Here is a 20,618-nt window from a genome sequence, read left to right as displayed (position 1 = left end):
GCTGGAAGACCCCATACGTTTCTCGGACTTGGTCTCTGACCTCTGCCCCCACCCCATACGGGTTTTATCCTGTCCTGGGAGGCTTCTAGTTGAGGGAGTGTTGTCATCAATAGCAGTGCCACCACCGGGGACATGGCAAGGGAGGAGGACACTCAGCCAAGAGAGGGATCCACAGAGGTGTCGGCGTTGGCCACAGTGACAGGCAACTGGGGGGGGGGGCTGGCGGGCATCTCCCTGTTGACAGTGGCTGTGAGGGGGTGTGGGTTCAAATTGCAACCAGGGAGGCTTTAGTTAAACATTAAAGAAAAGAGCGTTGAAAATCAGATCTAGAAAATTAACATAACACTGTTACAGAATTTCCCATTTCTCCCTTGCTCCCTCCCTTTCTGTCTGTCCCTCCCACCGTCATAGAGTTAGAGGGACCTTGTAGATGAACCCTTAACTTTATATTGACCTCTGTAGTTCACATGTTTGCTAAGGACTCCCAGTGAGTGGATGATAGACAAGATCGCAGGTGGGCATCCGTTCTACCATGTTGAGCTTCTTTCTGCCTCCCGCCTCCAGTCCCCGCCATATCCCAGCCTGCTGCCATCTTTCCTGGGCCTCAGCACTGGGAAGGGCAGGTACACTTCCTAAATCTCTGGGAGCAGAGGGTGTGGCCCAGTAGGATCCACTGATCAGGAAAACAAACCAGCCCCACCTCTCTCTGTGCTGGGGAGGCCTGGTGCAGTCCCCACAAAGAGCACTTTCTCCTCCTGCCTCTTTTGTGAGGGATCAAAGTAAAGGTTTAGCTCACAGGGAATTCTGATGATCTAAAAGCAGGGGTCAGGGGTCAGGGAAACTCAGAGTACGCATTGCCAAACAGGTGAGCCCGGGTTTCGTTGCCGATGCGGTAACTTTGGAAGGAACAAGTTCCAGGCCTAACGGCCATTCTGTTATTGATACTTTCACTCCCTGTGTCTGGTGCCATATCACATCAGATTCTTTTAATTCAGGGACATTTGTTGTCCGGGACTTGAGACTTTGGCAGTGACTTAACCCAGACAGAAAGCCTCACCGGATTTCTTCAATAACTGATGTGATCAGTCAGCTGTCTGTTCATCTGGCAACACTTGGTCACTCAGCTCCTGTGGGAGCTGCTTCTGGGGGCCCTGGGGATGGAGGACCTTGAACATCAGCAGTAGGAGTGGCTGCCACCCCTCAGACATGTGTTTGAGTCAGAGATGGCTAGGACCTGCTCATCGGTGTTAATCTGTGTTCCTGGGCACATTTTGCATGGCAGGCCCACGTCTGGTGTGGCTGCCTCCCTTTCGGGGGTTCTGTCGAGCTGTGTCTAGACGGTTCCTCTAGGCTGTCTTGCTTCTGAGACGTGCTGTGGTAAACCCCTGAAACATGCCTTGGGTGGCCTCCCCCGCTCCAAGCCCTCAAGAGCTCCCTGGCCCAGTCGTTCGCAATAACTCAGGGGCCTCTCTTCCCATTCAGCTGCCCACTTGGCTGCAGCTCCCTAACACGGTTTGGGTCCAGATGGATTTTGTCTCAGGGCAGAGAGATTATTGACCTGCAAGCCTTGGTTGATGTTTAAGGGGTCCCTTGTGGAGAGCAAGATTTCCTCAGTGGCAAGGAAGAAAGATTCTTGAACGAATTATAAAAGAGATGGTGTATCGCTTTCAGACAAGAACCAGTGTTCAGTTTGCTAAACGCGAGATCTTTTATTTACTTATTTAGTAGAATGTAAAACTACACGGTGGCGAGAGCTAGAGCCCCGGTCCTCTGCACAGAAGCTCTGGGGAGGGTCTTTACAAGATAGTCACTGAGCTCCTGAGAGGGGGACTTGGTGAGCAGTCTCTCCAGAGGCCCGGGGTGAGTGAGACAGCTGTATGTCTTGGAGAGGGCGGCAGAGGTGGCCTGGGCCAAGTTGCCCAGGATGGCGGTGCAGTGCCTGGCTGAGTTGTGGCAGCAATGAATATAGGCCATTACCAGCTCCTTCTTGGGCACAGGGGCTGAAATGCTACTGTCTTACAACAGCAAGTGGGGTTCTGCTGCCCAGGGGCTACCCCCTGGACAAAATTCCAGAGGCAGAGGTTTGATGATATAGGAAAGGAGTCTTTATTCAAAAGCAGCCCAGTTTTGGATTAACAACTTTTAACAGGCGTTAGTTAACTTACGCCTATCAACTAAAGCCAATCTTCAACTCTGGAGTTCCAGCTTTAATCACTTAAGCCTGTCAATTAAGGCTAAAATCTTTAACTCTTGAGTTCTCCTGTTTTTATGATCTTATTTCTATAAGGTTAGTTTGCAAACTTAAACAACATAAGATTCAAAAGCTACACAATTTTGGAAGGGCGGGCTTCTGCCTCGGAGCTCGTCCCCTCTAGAACACCCAAAGAATAACCCTTGCACCTTCTGACAGGCCAGACTGATCCTTGGCTGTGCCTGGAATTCCTTCTCCAATGTAAAATACCATCCTTCGGAAAACGCTGGTGGCTGCAGGAGGATCATTCAGGCCTCTCCGGGGAATAGAAAGAGAGGCGGCCTCTGCCTTCCTTCTGTTTAAATCCTCTGGCCCATAGTTCTGTGCACAATGGAGGCGTTCAGCTTCCCAGCCAATCCTGTCCTAGACTGTTTATTATTGCCTTGGGCAGCCTCATCCCACCTCCGCCTCTCCCTCCTCCTCCCCAGTAATCTGATCTGACTTCTCTACATCAATTCTAGGGCCCCTTGGGGTGGGTTTGAGGCAGACGACAGCACTAAGCTTGAAAGGGACATTGTGGAGCTTCCTGATCTCCCTGCAGCCTCCTTGCACTGAGACAACAGAAGCTTGGCCAGGATGATGGCTGCCTGGGTAGCCGTGGCTGCTGCCTTTGAGCACTTAACACCCAGACCAGCGTGCCCATTGCGGTCCCCAATGGCAACAAATGCCTTGAACTGGGTCCTCAGGCCAAAGCAGGTCTGCTTTTGCATGGGCGTAGTCTTCAAACCCTTGTCCTTGAGGGCTGCCCCCAGGAAAAAGTGGGTGAGCTCAGATTCTGAGGGGCAGCGAGGTTTCCCCCAGGGACTTGATCCTCACGCCCTTGCCCAGGCAGCTCATCTCAGTCACATGGATCTGCTCCTTGCCCTTGGCCTTGCCTCAGTGAGCTCCATGGCCTTGGCCTTGCATGCTGCCGCCGAGTCCTTCACGGAAGCCGCCGCAGCCTTCCGAAGCACCAGTGTCTTCTGCCATTTGCCGTTTTCCTGTGAGAAGAAAAGCGCAAGTTACTTTAAACTGGCCTTGTTCTGCCTTTGAAGGTTTTATTTATTTATTTTTAGCGAGAAAGGAAGGGAGGGAGAAAGAGGGAAAAAGACATTGACGTGAAAGAGAAACATTGACGATCGCCTCCAGCACGTGACTTGGGTTCCAACTGGGGTCTGAACCCATAACCCAGCCATGTGCCTCAGCCTGGAATTGAACCAGCGACCTCTTGCTTTGTGGCATGACACCCAGCCAACTGAGCCATGTTGCATCCCAAGTTCTCGAGAGAAGGAACGAAGACTTTCAGAGGTTTAAAGAGGTTTATTGAATCATAGTTTTACCTGCGCAGGGGCGAGCTCTCAGGGCGTCGGAGGACACCGTGCCAAATATAGCTGCAGATAAGAGTCGCGCCGAACGCTTACAGACTAGGGTTCTTATAGAAGCGAGCAAGCGAGCGATTTCCAGAAGCAAGAGGTGGCCGTTAGCTGTTGGTCAGGGGCTCAAGCTAGGGCTCGTGATCTTGCTGATGATTGGCCTGCAAGGTGCATGAACAGCCCGTGCTCAGGTTAGCCATTGGCTTGGGGGCTCATGCTCTACTGACTGAGCTAGCTGGGCTCACGCTAGGGGGTAAAAAAACTTCCAGGAGGCTATCTGCTTGACTAGTTCTTATTACTTCATTGTTCTTTTCTTAACTTCTTGGAGTATCTGCCCGAGGTGGGGTGTGCAGTTTCCCGCCTAGGCTTGAGCAAGCAGCTAAGGTCGAACAAGCAACTTAGTTTTCTTAAGACTACTTCCCTAAAGACTACTTCCCTTAGCTCCTATCATTAGCTCCTATCAAGCCACACCAGTCAGGGCAGCCTGACTGTGTCTCTGGAAACTAGTACCTTACTGGTAGATCGGCAGTTCCTAGATGTCACATTCCTGGGCTAATTAAAATTGTATTTTAGTCATGTAGTAGGTGAAGGCACTGTCATAAAAACAAAATGTGTGTGGATAGGGTCTCCTTGATCAACCATCCCGATTCCAGTGTCTCCAGGTAACGCCAGTTTGGCCTTTGCCGTCTCAGACTTCTTCCTGTTCATTTGTATAGAATGCATACGTTCTCCAGAGAATGGTGCCCATGCATTTACCATATTTTTAGGCCATTGTGTGGATTCTGTTCTGTGTATAAGTTGCTTTTGGGGGGGGGCATTCCCTTAGAGATGGACATTTAGAGTGTCTGTAAATGTGGACTTTGGCGAGACCTTGTTCGGGTCTTTCATGACGCCCTTGTGGAGAGACTGAGCCTGGAGCCAAGGGGTCAGTAACTGGTCGAAGGGTGGAGCCTTTCCAGTCTGGAGGGAGGTCGTGCAGGGCGGTGCAGGGTCCTGCCTTGTCCGCCATTCTCATCTGTAGCCTGGATAACATGCACTTTGTGGGTGATGGGAAGCTGAGAGAGGTCGTTAGCGCTCAAGCATGCGTACTCAGGCCCATAAAGACATAGGGGAGCTAGAATGGCACCTGAGCAGGAAATTTAGCTAGAATATATATATATATAGATCAGTGTCCTACATATGGGCCCCAAACAACTAGACACATGTTGGAGTGTCCAGATGTTTACAAAAAGCTTTTCCAGGGGAGGAGGCCTTTGATTGACAAGACTGTGGTGTGGCTAACAGTATCATGGCTGGTAGAAAAATGGGATGTGACTTTTGGCAACATGAAAAGAAGTATGCCTTCCAGAGCAAGGGAGGCGACGTTCGTCAGGGTCCCTACAGGTCAGACTTTCTGCGAGCACAGTCAGGGCCCAATGCTCTGTAAGACTGATAGCTCTGGAGACAGACGAGACGGTGAGCGTCTCGGCTGTACTTCCTGAGGAAGGGTTGGACGTACTGGGGTCACTGAGCCCAGACAAGACTTGAGAGTCACAGGGGAGGCCCTTCAAGTAGCTGAAGGGCGACCCTGTGGCAGAATCGTGCTCCTTAAGGAGTGATTCCTGGGCGGACCAACAGGTGCCAGCCAGAGGGGAGGACAGAGCTGGCCCCAAGCGGCGTGGGTAGTCTTGGGAGAGAGTGAGTCTGTCCCATCACTGCAGGTGCACACACGAGACTGGGTAGCTGCTGGTTGAAGAGGGGACGTGAGCATTGCACTGGCAGAAGGGATAAGCCCTGATATGTTTGGACATCCGCCACCCTGTGAAGTAGTCCTCAGCAGGGAGGTCACTGTGCAGTCCCAGGAGGTGATGTAAAAGTGTCGAGGGCTCTGGTTTGGTACAGTGACTTGGGAGAACACTGTAACTGGAGACTGGAGTAGACTAGGAGGTGCAGGGGACACCCGGTGGCGAGAGCTAGAGCCCGGGTCCTCTGCACAGAAACTCTGGGGAGGGTCTTTACAAGATAGTCACTGAGCTCCTGAGAGGGGGACTTGGTGAGCACAGTCTGTCCAGAGGCCCGGGGTGAGTGAGACAGCTGTATGTCTTGGAGAGGGCCGCAGTGGTGGCCTGGGCCAAGTTGCCCAGGATGGCGGTGCAGTGCCTGGCTGAGTTGTGGCAGCAACGAATACAGGCCATTACCAGCTCCTTCTTGGGCACAGGGGCTGAAATGCTACTGAATTTAGCATTTCAAATGCTACTACCCGGAGTCGTTCTGGCCAGGCCGGCTTGGGCAGAACTGCAAAGCCCCTGAAGGTTATTTTTATCACCCCCGTCTCTCCTTAGCACCGGGGGTCTTGTCTCATGTCCTCACCTGTCACCCAGGCCGTTAATCACTGATGAGGCTATTAATGAATGGCTAACATCTGACCCCTTCGAGGTGTTACAGTTGAAGAATTGACCCCTTCATATCACAGGAGTGGCAGGGAGAGACTGCCTTGCTCGGAGGTTGGGGATGCACTGTCCCCTTTCCCCTCCTTTGTGACCATCTGGTCATGTAGGGAAGGAGGGTCCTAGACCTGAACTCCGATGGTGGGAGCTTAGCCAGGTGTCTTGCTGCCACCACCTGGGGTGTGTGTGTGTGTTGTGGCCGGGGAGGGAGAACCCACTTACACTGCCCTTTCCAGTGCAGGGCGCAGGCCGAGGAGGAGCCTTGTCCAGCTGCCCTAGAGCTGCTGCTGACCTGCTCTCGGCCACACGGTGCAGATGTGGGTTTCAGGGTAGTTCTGGCAGCTGGCAGCCCACTGACGGTCTGAGTCATCTGGGTCTTACTCGGTAACATTTTTCTGAAGCCTTTTCTCAAAAGTTTGAGAATCACAGGTGTTAACTTTGAAGCTGTAACTCAGTCATGCTGGTATTATGAATGGGAGGAGACAAAGGGTGGGACCGGGTCAGGATCCCGGGTTTCGGCACCATTTACGTTCCAGGAAAAAACCCTGGTTCTTCTGGCTGACGCGGTGGCGAATTACAGATTTGCAAGTGCATTGGCGTGCAAGCAGGGTTTATTGGTGATGCATTCTCAGAAACGAGAATGGGCCTTGCGGAGGTGAGAAAAGCGTAGGTTCAGGACAAAGCAAAGCCAGGGTGGCAGGAGTGCCAGGTCCTTTGTTCTGAGGACTTACATACATAGTTGGCGGGATGGGGTGAAGTTACATGTTCACTGACAGGTAAAGGTGGTGCCGCTTTCCCAGGGGCTGTGACTACCCAGACTTAGGTGAGTGTGGGGGTCTGTCAGCCCGAATCCTTATCTTGCTCCAGAGTCTATGTGTTCGTTCATCTTGTAAAACAGACACGTGACAGGAGGCAGTTAATTAGAGTTGGGGCAGTTACCCAAAGTTACTTATAAGCTCTCTCTGTAAGTAAGCATCAGGGACTCATAGTAAAACAGGGTGACCAGAGGCAGGAAATTAACCAAAGCTGTTCTATGGGCTTCTTCTTTTTGGACACTGTGGTCCCTCTCCCACCTTCCAGGCCTTGGGATGAAAGCACAGTTTCAAGGCTTTCCTTCCCAGACAGTGGAGATGAGGATACATAGAATTTCAGGGACTGCCCTCCTCCCGTGCTAACATGGTGTTTCCTGTGATGTCGGAACAGCTGGCAACATTACTGGACCAGGCTCAGGCCTGCTGAGTTAGTGGGTGAGACAAGCCTCCCTCCTCCTCCCTGCCTTGGTTTACCATCCATTCTACCTAAGTGATAAAGGCGTTGCCTGGCAACCAGGACGCTAGACGCTGGCCAGTAACAGCAGCGCAACCTCAGAGTTCTTCCTGTGCCATCTCCTGCCCCAGGATGTCCTCTAGAATGTGTTACAAGACCCGAGTCAGCCAGGAGCTGAGCCTTGCCCTTGTTTTCATGGTTTTCTGTGAGGAGCAGATCAGCATCTCAGGTTGCTTTGTGGCCAATGTTGTGATGAATCTGACTTCACCTGGAGGAATGGACATTGAAGTTGAGGCACCAGTTGTCACTGATTCTTTCATGTCCAGCTCATGTGTACTGAGGTCTGCTGTGTCCAATACTGTGCTCCAGTGACCCTGTGGAGTTAATGTTATTATCCCAGTTGCAGAAAAGGAAGCTGAGGCCCAGGAAGCTTACACGACATGCTCAAGAGAATCAGACTAGTCAGCGGTGGAGTCTGGTTCAGATTCTGGGTCTCCTGACTTCTGATCTGGTGTGTTTGCCTGGTACCACTGCTGCTGACTTTGTTCAAACCGTGGGAGTTGCACAGTCCCTGCCCGGAGTTCTTTCTGCAGCGGAAGTTCTCCTATCTCATTCCGATAGCTGGAGTTCCTACTGCCCCAGAGGAGGGGTTTTCAAACTCTTCCCAGAGCCTCAGGCTCTAGAAAGGTGCCTTAGGGACAAGGGAGGGGTCGGGCGGGGCTCTGGGCCACTTCGGCAGCTTTGAATTAATCTGATGTTACCACTGGGCTTCTGTTTAAGATTTCATGGTGCAGGGAGAGTTCTAAGGCTAAGCCAGAAAATTTGGCTGCAGGGCAGAGACTGGGTATGGCTAAGGGAACCCTTGTCCCTGGAAGGCGGCTTTGCCCTCCTCCATCCTCTGTGAACCCGGGGCCTGGAGCAGGCAAGACCGGCCCCCTAGGCTGCCTTTGTGATGCGCTAGGAGGTCTCTTCAGAGTTCCACTTGAAAAGCTGGGGTTCTTGCCCTGGCTGGTGTGGCTCAGCGGGTTGAGCGCTGGCCTGTGAACCCAGTTTGATTCCTGGTCAGGGCACATGCCTGGGTTGTGGGCCAGGTCCCCAGTTGGGCACGTGCAAGAGGCAACTTACTGATGTTTCCCTCCCTCCCTTCTTCTCTCTTTAAAAATAAATAAATTAAAAAAGAAAAGAAAAGCCAGGGGGCTCTTCTGTTACTCTAGTCTCAGGGGTCTGTCTTGGGGGGCTGCAATTAAGGCACGGAGTTTTTTTTTTTTTTTAAGATTTCATTTTATTTATTTTTAGAGAGCTGAGAAGGGAGGGAGAAAGAGGGAGAAAAACATCAATGTGTAATTGCCTCTTGTGTGCCCCCCACTGGGGACCTGCCCCCAAACCCAGGCATGTGCCCTGGCTGGGAATCCAAACAGCCACCCTTCGGTTCGCAGGCCGGCACTCAGTTCACTGAGCCACACCAGCCCGGGCGAGGTGGGGGGTTCTTTATGCATCTCCCCAAGGCTCCTCTGTGGAATAGTGTCTCTGAGATTGCCCCAACTTTGGTGCATTCTGACATCTGACCCGTGTTCTGGGACACAGCAGGACCCCGCTAAGGCACGGGCCTTTGGGCCCAGTATCACCTTCCGGTTCCCCCCCCCCACTCCCCCCATAGTCTCTCCATATAAGGTCCCCAGGTCTTAGGTGAGCTCAGCTCCGGGCTGCCCTGGGCGTGTCCAGTGAGAAAGAAGAACGGGTTTCCTTTCCAGTTCTCTCCCTGTGGTGTGTGCGCAGATGAAGGAGACACTGTCTCTGTGTGAGAGAAAGCCGAGTCCGGGCTGTGAGACGGTGTGGGGGGTGTGTCCCCTCCTGTCCCCATCCACTTCCCCTCAGCCCCAGGCGAGCTGGGCAGGGGCACCGGGCCAGCCTCTGCCTGAGACCCTTCCTCCAGGCGGTCTCCCGTCCCCCTTCTCGCCTTCTCAGAGCCGGTTCCGCAGAATTGTGTGAACCTGCTCCCTCAGGCTTGGCTTTGTGACCTCTCTTGGTGTCCGGTCTTCTCCCCTTTCCACATGAAAAAATACATCTGGATTAGAGATGAAGGGGCCATTGTTCCAGCCAGCCTCTGAGCCCCAGGACAAAGAAGACTTGGGAGACTATGTGCAGACTCCTTTTCTCCTGTCCGCACGGTTCGTTCTCCCCACGAGAGAGAGGAGTCTCTCTTTCTGTGGGACCTGTGGTGGTCCCACGGGGCACCGGGAGGCCACCTGCTTCCCCAGAAGCTCCGCAGATGGCTGGGCCAGGGTCCACTTGGCCTTCCTTCTCCCACAAGGAAAACGTGACCCGAAAGCTACATTCATGCACAACCATTTTCAGTTTCCTCTCCAGAAGCTCTGGATTCCATACAGCTGTGTTCTTTGGCATTGTTTTCTAAAATAAAACTTTATTTCTGTGATTTCAAAAGAAATTCATAAGCAGTGGAGAAGAGCTAAAAAGCACAGGAAAACACAAAGGATAAGAAAATGAATACCACTACCCGGAGATGACCACTGCCGAAGTGTTACTATGCTTTCTGTTCTGTTCTTTTTTGTGTAATCCTGGGCCAGCTCTGAACATTCTCTCAGGGTTAAGGAAACTTTCTTTTCGAGGAATACTGAACAACTGAAAGTTAGAGCAAAAGGTGACTTTGAAACCACCCACCTGGCCTCTTTGCGTTGAGGACCCAGGTGCACAGGGCCTCTCTCCCCTCCCTTTCCTGGTTGCACCCCACACTGCTCCCCCACCTGACCGTCCTCTCTCACGTGGGCCCCTGCGTTCTACGGGCTTCTGAGTCCCATCGTGTCTGCACACAGCTGCTCTGCGGTCCTGGTTCAGAATGTGCGGGCTGACGCAGCTCCCTTTCAGCTCTGGCCCCGCCCCCTGCCAGCGTGTGAGCCCCGCCCCCAGCTCTGAAGTAGGAAGGAGGGCAGCCCCAACCCCGATGTGTTGTGAGAAGTAAACTGGTGTCGGCCAAAGGCTTAGCATAGTGCTTGGTGTAGGGCAAGTGCGCAGCGGTTGCCATGATTAATATTACACGTACCAATAATCAATAATGACACTCCCTCCCTCTCTCGTGTATGACCAGACTGTAGGGTATGACCCCATCATTTCGCCAGAGGTCTCGGCCTCCTTCGGCGTTCAGCAGCTGCCTCTGGAGGAGATCTGGCCTCTCTGTGACTTCATCACTGTGCACACCCCTCTCCTGCCCTCCACGACAGGTAGGTGTGGGCTACCTGTCCACAAAGGCTGCAGACCAGACGCTGGTCCCTCGGCATCAGAGGGGAGGGGTGAGCCCGCAGGGAATTCTCGGGTGTCTGGGTGAGCTGGGACAACACGTGCGACCAGTGCCCCGTAGACACTTGTGGGGCCACGACAGGCCTTTCTGGTGCCCACACCACGGGGAGCAACAATAGCTAAGGGACTTATTTCTAGTGTGTTTCTAAACTGAGACTGGCCCCGAGTCCCTGACAAGGGAGAGGTGAGACCAGAGAGGCTCTTGTCCCGAAGGAAGGAGGCCTGTGCAAAAGAGCCGGGTGGGGGAAGGGTGTCTGGAGCTGGGTCCTGGCAGTGGGGTCCCCGTACTGTCGCTGCAAGCAGGCTCTCCCCTCCCCCCCAGGCCTGCTGAATGACGGCACCTTCGCCCAGTGCAAGAAGGGGGTACGCGTGGTGAACTGTGCCCGCGGAGGGATCGTGGACGAGGGCGCCCTGCTCCGGGCCCTGCAGTCTGGCCATTGCGCAGGGGCCGCGCTGGACGTGTTCACGGATGTAAGTCTACCACCAGTGGGTGGGGGGAGGGGAGAGGCAGGAGCCCGGGGGCTCAGGGTGGTGCAGAGACCTTTCTAGTCAGGGTCTCAGGGGCTGCGATAAAAGGGAGGAATGGATATATATATATATATATATATATATATACTAAAAATAGCACCTTCGTGCTGGGAGGAGCCCTTGCAGAGTCTGGTCTAGTGACAGCCACGTTGTCCTACAAAACTTGAGTTTTAAACCGGACCCATGGTCTGTGCTCAGCTGCGGCTGCGTTGGTAACTTCAAAGAAGACGGCAAGTCAGTTCCGAGGTAGAGGATGTCAGGTGGGGAGAGAGAGGGTTTTGTGTAAGGTTCAGATCTCTGATGAAGCGAATCCCACCCCTGGTCCACCCAGTGTCCACTGGCTTTTCTTTCTGTCCTCTGTGTAGGGGGGAAGCCCCAGGACAGTGGTTGGACGGGTCCCCCAGTGCCCGGGGGGACTGCTCTCCCTGTCTCCCTCCGACCCTCACAGTGGACAGAGTGATGAAGGGTGCATTTCCACTTGAATCTGGTAGCCTCTCTTAACCATCAGACATCCAGGGAAAGGGCGTGGGCTTTGGGTGAGGCCGTGGGTGTTTGCTGCACGTGTAACAGCACGCGGTCTTGGTGAGTCCCTGGCCCACCCTGAGCCCCGGCAGCGCTCAGTGTCCGCTCCCTGCCCAGGATGCAGAGTGTGCTGGGTTTACGTTCTTGGTAACCCTTTTTAGCTACACCGTGGGGTTCCTGACGGTGGGTGTGCCTGGCTGTCTCCCCAGCACCACGCCTTCTCTGCTCCTCTGGGCCTCTGCAGAGCACTCAGTGCCACACCCTGGGACTCACAGGGTGGTGTGGGAGCCCACAGAGCCCTGGCCTGAGTGGCCGGACAAGGCCTAAGTTACATTCCCAAGGGCAATCCTTTGTGCTCAGTGAGCAGAGGGGTGGAGGCACCGGGCAAGCTGCCTGTCCTCGTGAGGGACCACTGTGTGGCGCACCTGCAGGGAGCGTGACAGTAAGTGATACAAAGATGCAGTGAGGGAGGGGGTTTCAGGGAAAAACAGCACAACAATAGTTACTGCTGCTTCTGAACCTCTAGCGTTACATCCATGATGCTGTTAATGAGGTACATGGCACTAATGCACTTTATAGACGGGGAACAGGCTCACAGGATGCAGATTTGTCCAAAGGCACATGCTAATGTGGTCCACGGCTCTATCCACAACTTCGCTGTGATAGGGCGTCCATGAGGAAGCCAGTTATGGAGTCCAGCGACCACCCTGACAAAAAAGAAGTGCAATAGACAGCGACATCCTTCCCGCCTTGCCCCCCTCCGACTTCCCTCACGCCCTGGGCAGTGCATAGCAACCGAGCAGAGATGTCTTTTTCTGGGCAGGAGCCACCACGGGACCGAGCCTTGGTGGACCACGAGAACGTCATCAGCTGCCCCCACCTGGGCGCCAGCACCAGGGAGGCCCAAAGCCGCTGCGGGGAGGAAATCGCCGTCCAGTTTGTGGACATGGTGAAGGGGAAATCTCTGATGGGGGTGGTAAGTATCTGCGGGGGGGTGGTGCCCGTGGTCCGAGAAGGGAGCAGGAGTCTTGGTGATGGGAATGGGGACAGCAGGGACGAGCCATGGTGTGGTGCTCTGGGAGCCGATATCAGATAAGGGATTCCACTGGGGTCAGCCTCTGGGTGGGGTGGCTGGAGTCGGGCTGCCCCTCATGTTCATAGCCCAGGCCAGGCGCCAGCTCCACCCTGATAGACTGTAGCCCTGCACAGAGGCTGCAGCTCTTCGCGGAGCCCAGAGTCCGGAGAAAGGCCCCTTTGTTCTCCACGTGCCTTGGGAGGGAGGGGGTGTGGCTGGGGTGAGCGCTGAGTGCCATGGGGGTGGGGTGTGCAATGGCCTGTGGAGAAAGCCCTGTGAGAGGGAGGGGATTCTCACCTCGGAGCCCTGACCGCTTGTCACAGGCCCCTGGGTGGGGACTGACCTGCCCCAACGATCTGCCCCTTCCTCCCATGAGTCTACTCAGTGCTCTAAGATTAAGGGGGGGGGGCAGCCTGACCCTAGTGGCTGACCCTCCACGCAGGGATCTTCAGTGATAGGACAGAACTGTGGCAGGAGAGACACAGGCTCCTTGGCTCGGCCCCTCCTGCCCTGCGTGGACAGCCCAGCTCTGAGGGCCCCCCTGTCCTCCACGTCCTGTGAAATAAGGAACCAGCTGCTGCCCTGCAGGAGGGCCCCTCAGGGTGATGCTCTTCGGGACCCAGGCTGAGGTTTGGGCGGGGACCACTGGCAGCCACCGTGCGCCTGGCTTTTCCCCTTCAGCCACTGCTAGAGAGGTTTCTGCCCTCGCTCTTGCAGCCCCTGGGAGACAGTCACGTTGTCGTTAGGTAGCAGTGGCATTTCGGGCCTTTTTGTGAAGGGGACTGACTCTTTAACACCAGCTGCATGGCCTGGAACCACAAACTGTCCCCACCCTTAGAGGTAAAATGTCCCTTGGTCAAATTTGACTCTCCACCCAAAGCAGCTGATGGTCTGGGCTAGGCACTGTCTCCCTGGTTCTTCACCGTGTCCTCTTCAGCCCAGTTGTGTTCCAACCCTAGACACTAATCAGGGTTCATTTGGGGCCCAAAGGCGCCCAGCTTCCTGGAGCCTTCCTGCTCGCCTTCTAGAAAAGACTGGGCCTCCTTGTATCGGGCAGAGTTGGGCTCTTCCGGTACTGCACAGAGGTCAGAATCCAGGTAGGGAGCCTGCTTCTAGAAGCTTCTTAGTTGCATACCTTCCTCCACCTGCCACAGGTCCCAGGCCACCCAGCTGTTTTGTGACACTTTGGCTCTGCTCCCAGCAGCCGGCCTTTTCTTGTCCCATCTCCTGGCTCACTGCTGCGCTTTTCTGGGTCCCCTGGAGAGGAGCAAGGGGAGCGCTGGGTGGGAAGGCCCTCACCAGGCTGCCGCCCACACGGCAGTGTCTGGGGGGGAAGCCCTGTCTTCTTGGTCATTTCCGACATCTCGATACTATCCTCTAATTCCCTGCTAGTTACATTTTCATGAAACAGGAATGCAAGCGTCTGTTTTCTGTTCCCCACATCTTGTAGCAGCCTGTTGATTTCTGTCAAACCCAGGTTTCTAGTTAAATCCCTCTTAGGTGGTTCTTTTTACAAGGTGTCTCACGAACGTGGCCAGTGCGTAACTCGGAGCCAGAGCCTCTTGAATCACAACATGGGGTAGGAATGTTGACCCAGGATAAGCTGGCTCTGTCACCAAATCCCCGTGGGGGTCCAGCTGGCCGGGCCCCAGACTCACCGCTTTAGGAGGAGATGTGCCCCCTTCAATGGCCCACGTGCCTGTGGTGGGCTTCACAGGGGTCCGTGTTTGAAGACAGATGGAGTCGTCGAAAGTATATGAATCCATCCAGCTTTATACATTTTGTTAATTTCGTCAAAGTGTTTAATGACAATGTAAATACTTCCTTTTTTACAAAAAAAAATCAAGATTCAAAATGAAAAATAGGAAAGCATATTAGGAATGCCACCCAGAGAGACCTGCCCCGCTGTGTCCAAGTGATGGGGGGGTAGGGCTGTCTCGGTTCCAGGAGGGGGAAGTGCCCCCCTAATCAGTGCCCCCCTTCTGGCAGTTTGGAGTGGCCTTGGCCTTTGCTGCCCTTTTCTGTAGCTCTCGGCTATGGCAGCAGGCGGTGATCTTGCTGTTGGCCGATGGCAGTTGTCAGCCCCTAGGCACCGAAAGGCAGCAACGGACCGCGTTTGGACAGGTGTGCCGGTCCGACCTCTTCATCCTCAGCCCCACCTCCTGTCTCTGCAGGTGAACGCCCAGGCCCTCACCAGCGCCTTCTCTCCGCACACCAAGCCTTGGATTGGCCTGGCAGAGGCTCTGGGGACACTGATGCGAGCCTGGGCTGGGTCCCCCAAAGGGACCATCCAGGTGGTAACACAGGGTGAGCTGGGGACGCCGCAGGGGGCGGGGAGAGGGGCGCGGACTCTGCACTCCACGTGGTCCGCCTGCTGCAGATCAGACAGTGAGGAACTCGAGGTGGCCCTGGTCTTGGGACTCCATGTCTCCCATTCTGAGTGTGACTCATCTGCTACTGAGTCGGGACAAGAGAAGAGGGCACCGAAGTCATTGGGAAATAGACTTCACTTCCACAAGTCATGTTTGTGCAGTATTTTGAAGGTGTGCGTGTTTGGGGTGCCAGAGAAACCTCCATGGAGACGGCCTCGCTCGGGGCTCAGTGGGGTTGGCGGCAGGGGTCCTGGCTGGGACTCTGGTTTTGGCCTGTCGCGTGCCTGCCTGGTGACTTTCCCTCTCTGAGCTGTGAGTTCCTCCCTGTGAGAAGTGAGAGCCAGGGTGGGTGTACCAGTGAGATGGTAGGGACATTCTGTGCTCAGCGACAGACTAACATGGGCCCTGGGACTGGCCGATGGCCTTGGGCATTTGTTCAGCTGTGGTGTGGGAACCGAACAGCGCCCCGTCAGCCCATCAGTGACTGAGCAGGCTCCAGACACCTTGGCAGTGCGCCCAGCCCTCTGCAGATGTGCTTGAGAGGTGCCCAGTCCCCTAAGTCTTGCAGAGGGTGGCCCTCCCCATTGATGACTGGGTGTGGACTCTCTTGGGGAGAGACTGGATTTGGGGCAGGAAGGCCCAGAGCATTGTGGGTCCCGGGCAAGGCCCCAGAGGTAACAAGACAGGGAACTGGACCACAGCTGCTTCAGTCACCCCCTTCTCCCTCCATTTTCTGAGGCCAACAGGGGTCTGAGTGCCAAGAAGGGGTGGAGCAGTAGATTTTTCAGGTGTCCCTTTGGAGGATGACGAGCAGGCCAGGGTGGCAGGTGCGTGAGGGCACTGGATTTGGGCTGAGTTTTGGAGAGGAGTTTTTAGACTGGTTGAGAGTGACCCAGGGTGCTGACCTGGACAGGGCCAGGCCTACTGACCCACTGTGTCTCCACCCCCAGGGGACTCAGGGCTGCCCAGGCAGGCTGGCCTCGGGCCCCCAGCCATGCAGTGAGGAGCCTGTGACCCAACGCTGGGTGCTGGCGTCCCCTGCCCCTCCCATGTTGCTCAGTAAATAGTGACCTTACAGTAGCCTCTTTTCTGTCCCCAGGAACGTCCCTGAAGAATGCTGGAAACTGCCTAAGCCCTGCAGTCATTGTCGGCCTTCTGAAAGACGCTTCCCATCAGGCAGACGTGAACTTGGTGAATGCCAAGCTGCTGGTGAAGGAGGCTGGCCTCAATGTGGGTGCCCACCTGCCCTCTCTCCGCCCCGTGGGCATTGCCTTTCTCCTCCCCCTGCATTTGCAGAGCTTGCTCACAGCCCTGCTCGGTGGGCGGGGCCCTGAGTGCAGTCCTGCCTCTGACACTGGAGAGGTGGCGTAAATTAAGTCTCTGTCTGCAAAGCGGGGATACCGCCTGACTCCGAGCATTGCTGCGCGTGACTAATATGTGTGAAAGGGCTGTGCGTGTACACGCTGTGGCAGCACCTCATTTCTCAGCCAAGGAAATGGAGGAGCCAGGCTGCATCTGGTCGGAGGCTGGGAGTGAGCCCAGCGCGCTCAGCCTCTGACTCCGCCAGTGCTCCGTCCACCACAAAACCGGTTTCTTGCTTAGCTTGCAAAGCCCCGCGGGAGCTGTCAGTACACCCTCTTAGTCTCTGCTGCCCCCGTGGCTTTTCTTTGGCATCTTTCCCTCTGGTTCCCTTTGTAGATCAAAGTCCATGTTTCTCAGCCAGTGGGAGCTGGCCAGAAGCGGTGGGAAATGGGGCTCTCAATAGCCCCCCCTCCACTTCTACATTCCAGTCAGGCCACTGGTTGTGTGTAGGAAGCCGTGAACAGGAGGGGCTAGACTGGGCCACCCTCTGGGCAGACCCGCTAACCCAGGTCCTCACAGCCCTGCCTCTCTCTCTCCTCCCTCGCTCCTACTCCCCTCAAAGCAGTTACCTGTACCTGGCAGTCCCAGCCTCCCTTGTGGGGGCCACTGACTGGACTGTCCCAGGAGCCTGCTGTTCAGGGGCTCAAGGCTTATTCACCCATTGGCCCTCTCCCCCACCCCTGAATTGCTGACCAGGTTGGCCAGGCTGAACTCCTACAAACTGGCCATGGGACCGAGGGAGAGGGTGGGTGCAGTGCAGACAGCAGAGATAACTGTGTCCTGTCTCCTGCCTTCTCTCTGCAGGTAATCACCTCCCACAACCCTGCTGTGCCGGGAGAGCAAGGCTGCGGGGAGTGCCTCCTGACCGTGGCCCTGGCAGGTGCCCCCTACCAGGCTGTAGGTTTGGTCCAGGGCACCACACCCGTGCTGCAGGCACTCAACGGTGCTGTCTTCAGACCAGAAGTGCCTCTCCGCAGGGGTCTGCCCCTGCTCCTGTTCCGGGCTCAGCCCTCCAGTCCTGCCCTGCTGCCTACGGTGGTTGGTGAGGAGGGGCCTGCGGGGCTGGCCGGTATCCTGAGGCTCAGGGGTGGTTGGTTGGGGAAGGGGGTGTCCTGTCCTGGGATTGGGTTCCATAGACCTCAGTGTCCTTCAGCTCCCCTCCAGCCTCAGGGCATCTCTGGATCTGCAGAAGACAGAGGGTCTGTCACGCCGGTTTCTAGGACATTGGGAAGTAGATACAGAGTTCAGAGGGAGGTGCCTTACCTGAGGTTGCAGGGGAGCATGGCCACAGGGCAGTGTGACAGGGGTTGGACTTCAGAGCCCCTGTTAACTGGGCTGCTCACCGTGTGAAGTGCACAGTGGGGACCTGCTCACGGAGCCGCATCCCAGGAGCTCAGCCACAGAGGGTGGGTTTCCTTCTGACTGCAGCCAGCCTGTCGGGCATCCCCACCTGCCCCAGTGCCCTGGCACCGCAGCCGCTGGGAGCTGTAGGGCACTTCCTGGCAGAGAGTGTCCTCAGAGGGCCTCATTTCCCCGTCTGGCCAGCTGCCCGGAGGAACTTTCCCCTGCGTTTCTCTCCCTGTTGGTCTGGGTAAATCGGGCAGCCTGCAAGTCAGGCTCTTGCACTAGCGCTGTGCCTTCCCACCTTGCCTCATGGTCGGGGAGTTCTGAAGCCTCCAGGTCAGCGAGGGAAGCTGCTAGGGTGTTCCCTCACTTGGCTCTATGCATCCGACACCGTCACCCCCGGTTGCAGCTTGGATCACAGCAATCCAAGACTCCCAGCCCCTCGCTCCTCCTCCCCCGTGCCCTGTGCTGACCAGGGGTTTTTTCTTCCCAGGGCTCCTGGCAGAGGCAGGTGTGCAGCTGGTGTCCTACCAGACCTCAGTGGTGTCAGAGGGGGAGACCTGGCATGTCATGGGCATCTCCTCCCCGCTGCCAAGCCTGGACACCTGGAAGCAACACGTGACCGAGGCCTTCCAGTTTCACTTCTAACCTTGGGACCCACCAGGCCCAGCCTTGGGGGCTTCTCGACCACCAGTGGGAGAGCACATGCCTGGGGCTGACGCTGCCTGTGTGGTCTGACCCTTGTAGCACAGCAATAACTACCTAATAAAGAGCCCACCCTGTCTCCTTGTCTTTGTGTTGTCATTACTCACAAGGGCCACTAGGAGGTGTCCATGGGCAGCCAGGGGTTGGCTTTGGCCACAGGAGGCTGGGGTGTAGGGCGGAGGATGTGGATGGGCAAACTGCAGGTATGGGTGCAGGTGCCTTGAAGGGGATCTCCCTGCTGCCTTCCAGGTTTCTGATCCTTCCATCCGGGACTATACACACGCAGAACAAATAGGTGATCTGCCTAAGAGGAGCGCTGCACCCTAGGCTTCTGCAGAAGTCTGCCCCTGGCGGAGGGACCGGGCAGGCACAGGTCACCCGGGAGCACTGAGTGAGGTGTCACAGCAGGGGCATGGGGACTCTGCAGAGCCCAGGGGAGGGAGCAGTCCAGCCGAGGATGGTTTCTCTGGGACGTTTGAGAGGATTTCGTGGAGGGAAGAAAGTGTGAGCAAGGTGCGGGGCATGAGAAGATAAGGCAAGTTCACAAAGCCAGCTCTGTATGGGTTGGAGAGTATATCATTTGATCTTCTTTTTAAATTTCTTTTCTTTTTATTTTTAGAGAGAGGAGAAGGAAAGGAGGAAGAGAGAGAAACATCAATGTGTGGTTGCCTCTCACATGGCCCCCACTGGGGATTGGGCTGCAACCCAGGCATGTGCCCTGACTGGGAATTGAACTGTGAACCTTTGGTTTGCACCCCACGCTCAATCCTCTGAGCTACACCAGCCAGGGCTGATCTTTTTTTAAAGATGATTTTCATGGAAGATGACAGAATGGAGCTCCCTGATCCTGAGGGTTTCACCTTTTGAGGGTTTTTCCCTGTTAGTAGGGGATGACGCATCTGCCTTGTGCCTGGCAGCGTCTCTCTCTGAGACTGCTGCCCAGGTTTAAAGCCTGGCACAGGGCATTGATAGGCACGGACAGGAGCGAACCCTCCGCCTCGGCCTCCGTGTTGTGGCTGGGCTAAAGGGTGGCAGGAGGGCCACCAGGAGCCACTGTGCTAGCCTTGGCAGTGAGCTCAGAGGACTGGCATGTCACCTCGCTGCAGCGGGCCCGGAAGGGGATGGGCCAGAACGAGACCAGCAGGGTTGGTCTGATTTGTAGGCTCTGATTTTTTCAGCGCAGTGTTTTAGGGAAGTAACAGAGACAGTTGGCAAGGCTTGTTCTTTCATTCCTGTGCCTTTAAGGAGATAAGCAGGTCTGTCTTTTACAGAGAACTCCTTACACTAAAGAGCCTTCCCCTTGACCTTGGCCTGACACTTAGCCAGGTCTGGACAGCGTGTCCTAAAGCTCAGGTCACCTACCCCCTCCTACTGAAGAGAGATCTGTGCACCACGTGGCATCTGGTGAGGGGTCACTTGTTAAAAACAGGGGTTAATGAAATGAAACATCGAGCTCAATTTTCAGCCCCTTAGCCTCTTCTTCCCTCAAAACTCCTTAGACAAACCATATTCCGTGCTAAGGTGGCCAGAACAATTCTGGAAACCCAAATTACATGAGCACCCCACAGAACCTTCCTAGACGTGAGTGGCACATCCAGGCATGGGGCAATTTCACTGCATTGCCCTGTTTAGTGACCGTCCACGTAAATACTCCCAGACTTCAAAAGACAAGATTATTGAAGAACCCAGCCAGTGCTCCACAGGAGGCGCCGTTTGCTCCGCTGTGCTACACTCTGTGGCATCTGTACTGCCTGACTTCAGAACGGAAGACCCTCAGCCAGAAGGTTCTCATAAGCTCAGTGATGGAGGCAGCAAATGCTGGAGCAGGAGGGGACTGGCCTCAGAATTCCCGGACGCTGAGATTTAGAAATCCTGTGTGCACGTGTGTATGTGTGCTCAGTATACCGCCTGGAGACCTGAGGTGGTCTGGCGGTCAGTGGGCTGGAGGGACCATTCTCCACATCTGTTTTACCATCACATGTCACGTGCTCCCGCTTGGGATGAGTGTAACACGGCTCGATGTTCTAGTCTCGGAACCACTTCCTCTTTCCTGTTCGGGGTCCGTCCCCTGGCTGATGTTTTGCCCACACTGGGGAGTTCTTT

The 20,618-nt window shown here is 55.2% G+C and overlaps 1 protein-coding gene across 1 annotated transcript in view; it reads left to right on the top strand.

Moving 5' to 3' along the window:
* The window catches only part of PHGDH (phosphoglycerate dehydrogenase), a 33,563-nt gene extending 14,969 nt beyond the window's left edge, over positions 1-18,594 (top strand). Inside the window, exons 6-12 of the mRNA XM_037135138.2 lie at positions 10,399-10,531; positions 10,930-11,078; positions 12,481-12,633; positions 14,907-15,039; positions 16,204-16,334; positions 17,271-17,508; positions 18,304-18,594. Of these exons, the coding sequence (XP_036991033.2) occupies positions 10,399-10,531; positions 10,930-11,078; positions 12,481-12,633; positions 14,907-15,039; positions 16,204-16,334; positions 17,271-17,508; positions 18,304-18,458 (1,092 nt within the window). The 3' untranslated portion in view covers positions 18,459-18,594. The remainder of the gene's footprint in view (positions 1-10,398; positions 10,532-10,929; positions 11,079-12,480; positions 12,634-14,906; positions 15,040-16,203; positions 16,335-17,270; positions 17,509-18,303) is intronic.
* The last annotated feature ends 2,024 nt before the right edge of the window (positions 18,595-20,618 follow it).

Source organism: Artibeus jamaicensis, unplaced genomic scaffold (genome assembly GCF_021234435.1).
Source record: "Artibeus jamaicensis isolate MK-2021 breed Jamaican fruit bat unplaced genomic scaffold, CSHL_Jam_final scaffold_1689, whole genome shotgun sequence".
Lineage (NCBI taxonomy): Eukaryota > Metazoa > Chordata > Mammalia > Chiroptera > Phyllostomidae > Artibeus > Artibeus jamaicensis.
Note: the sequence above shows the minus strand (reverse complement) of the source record. Positions and strands in the feature narration are given on the sequence as shown.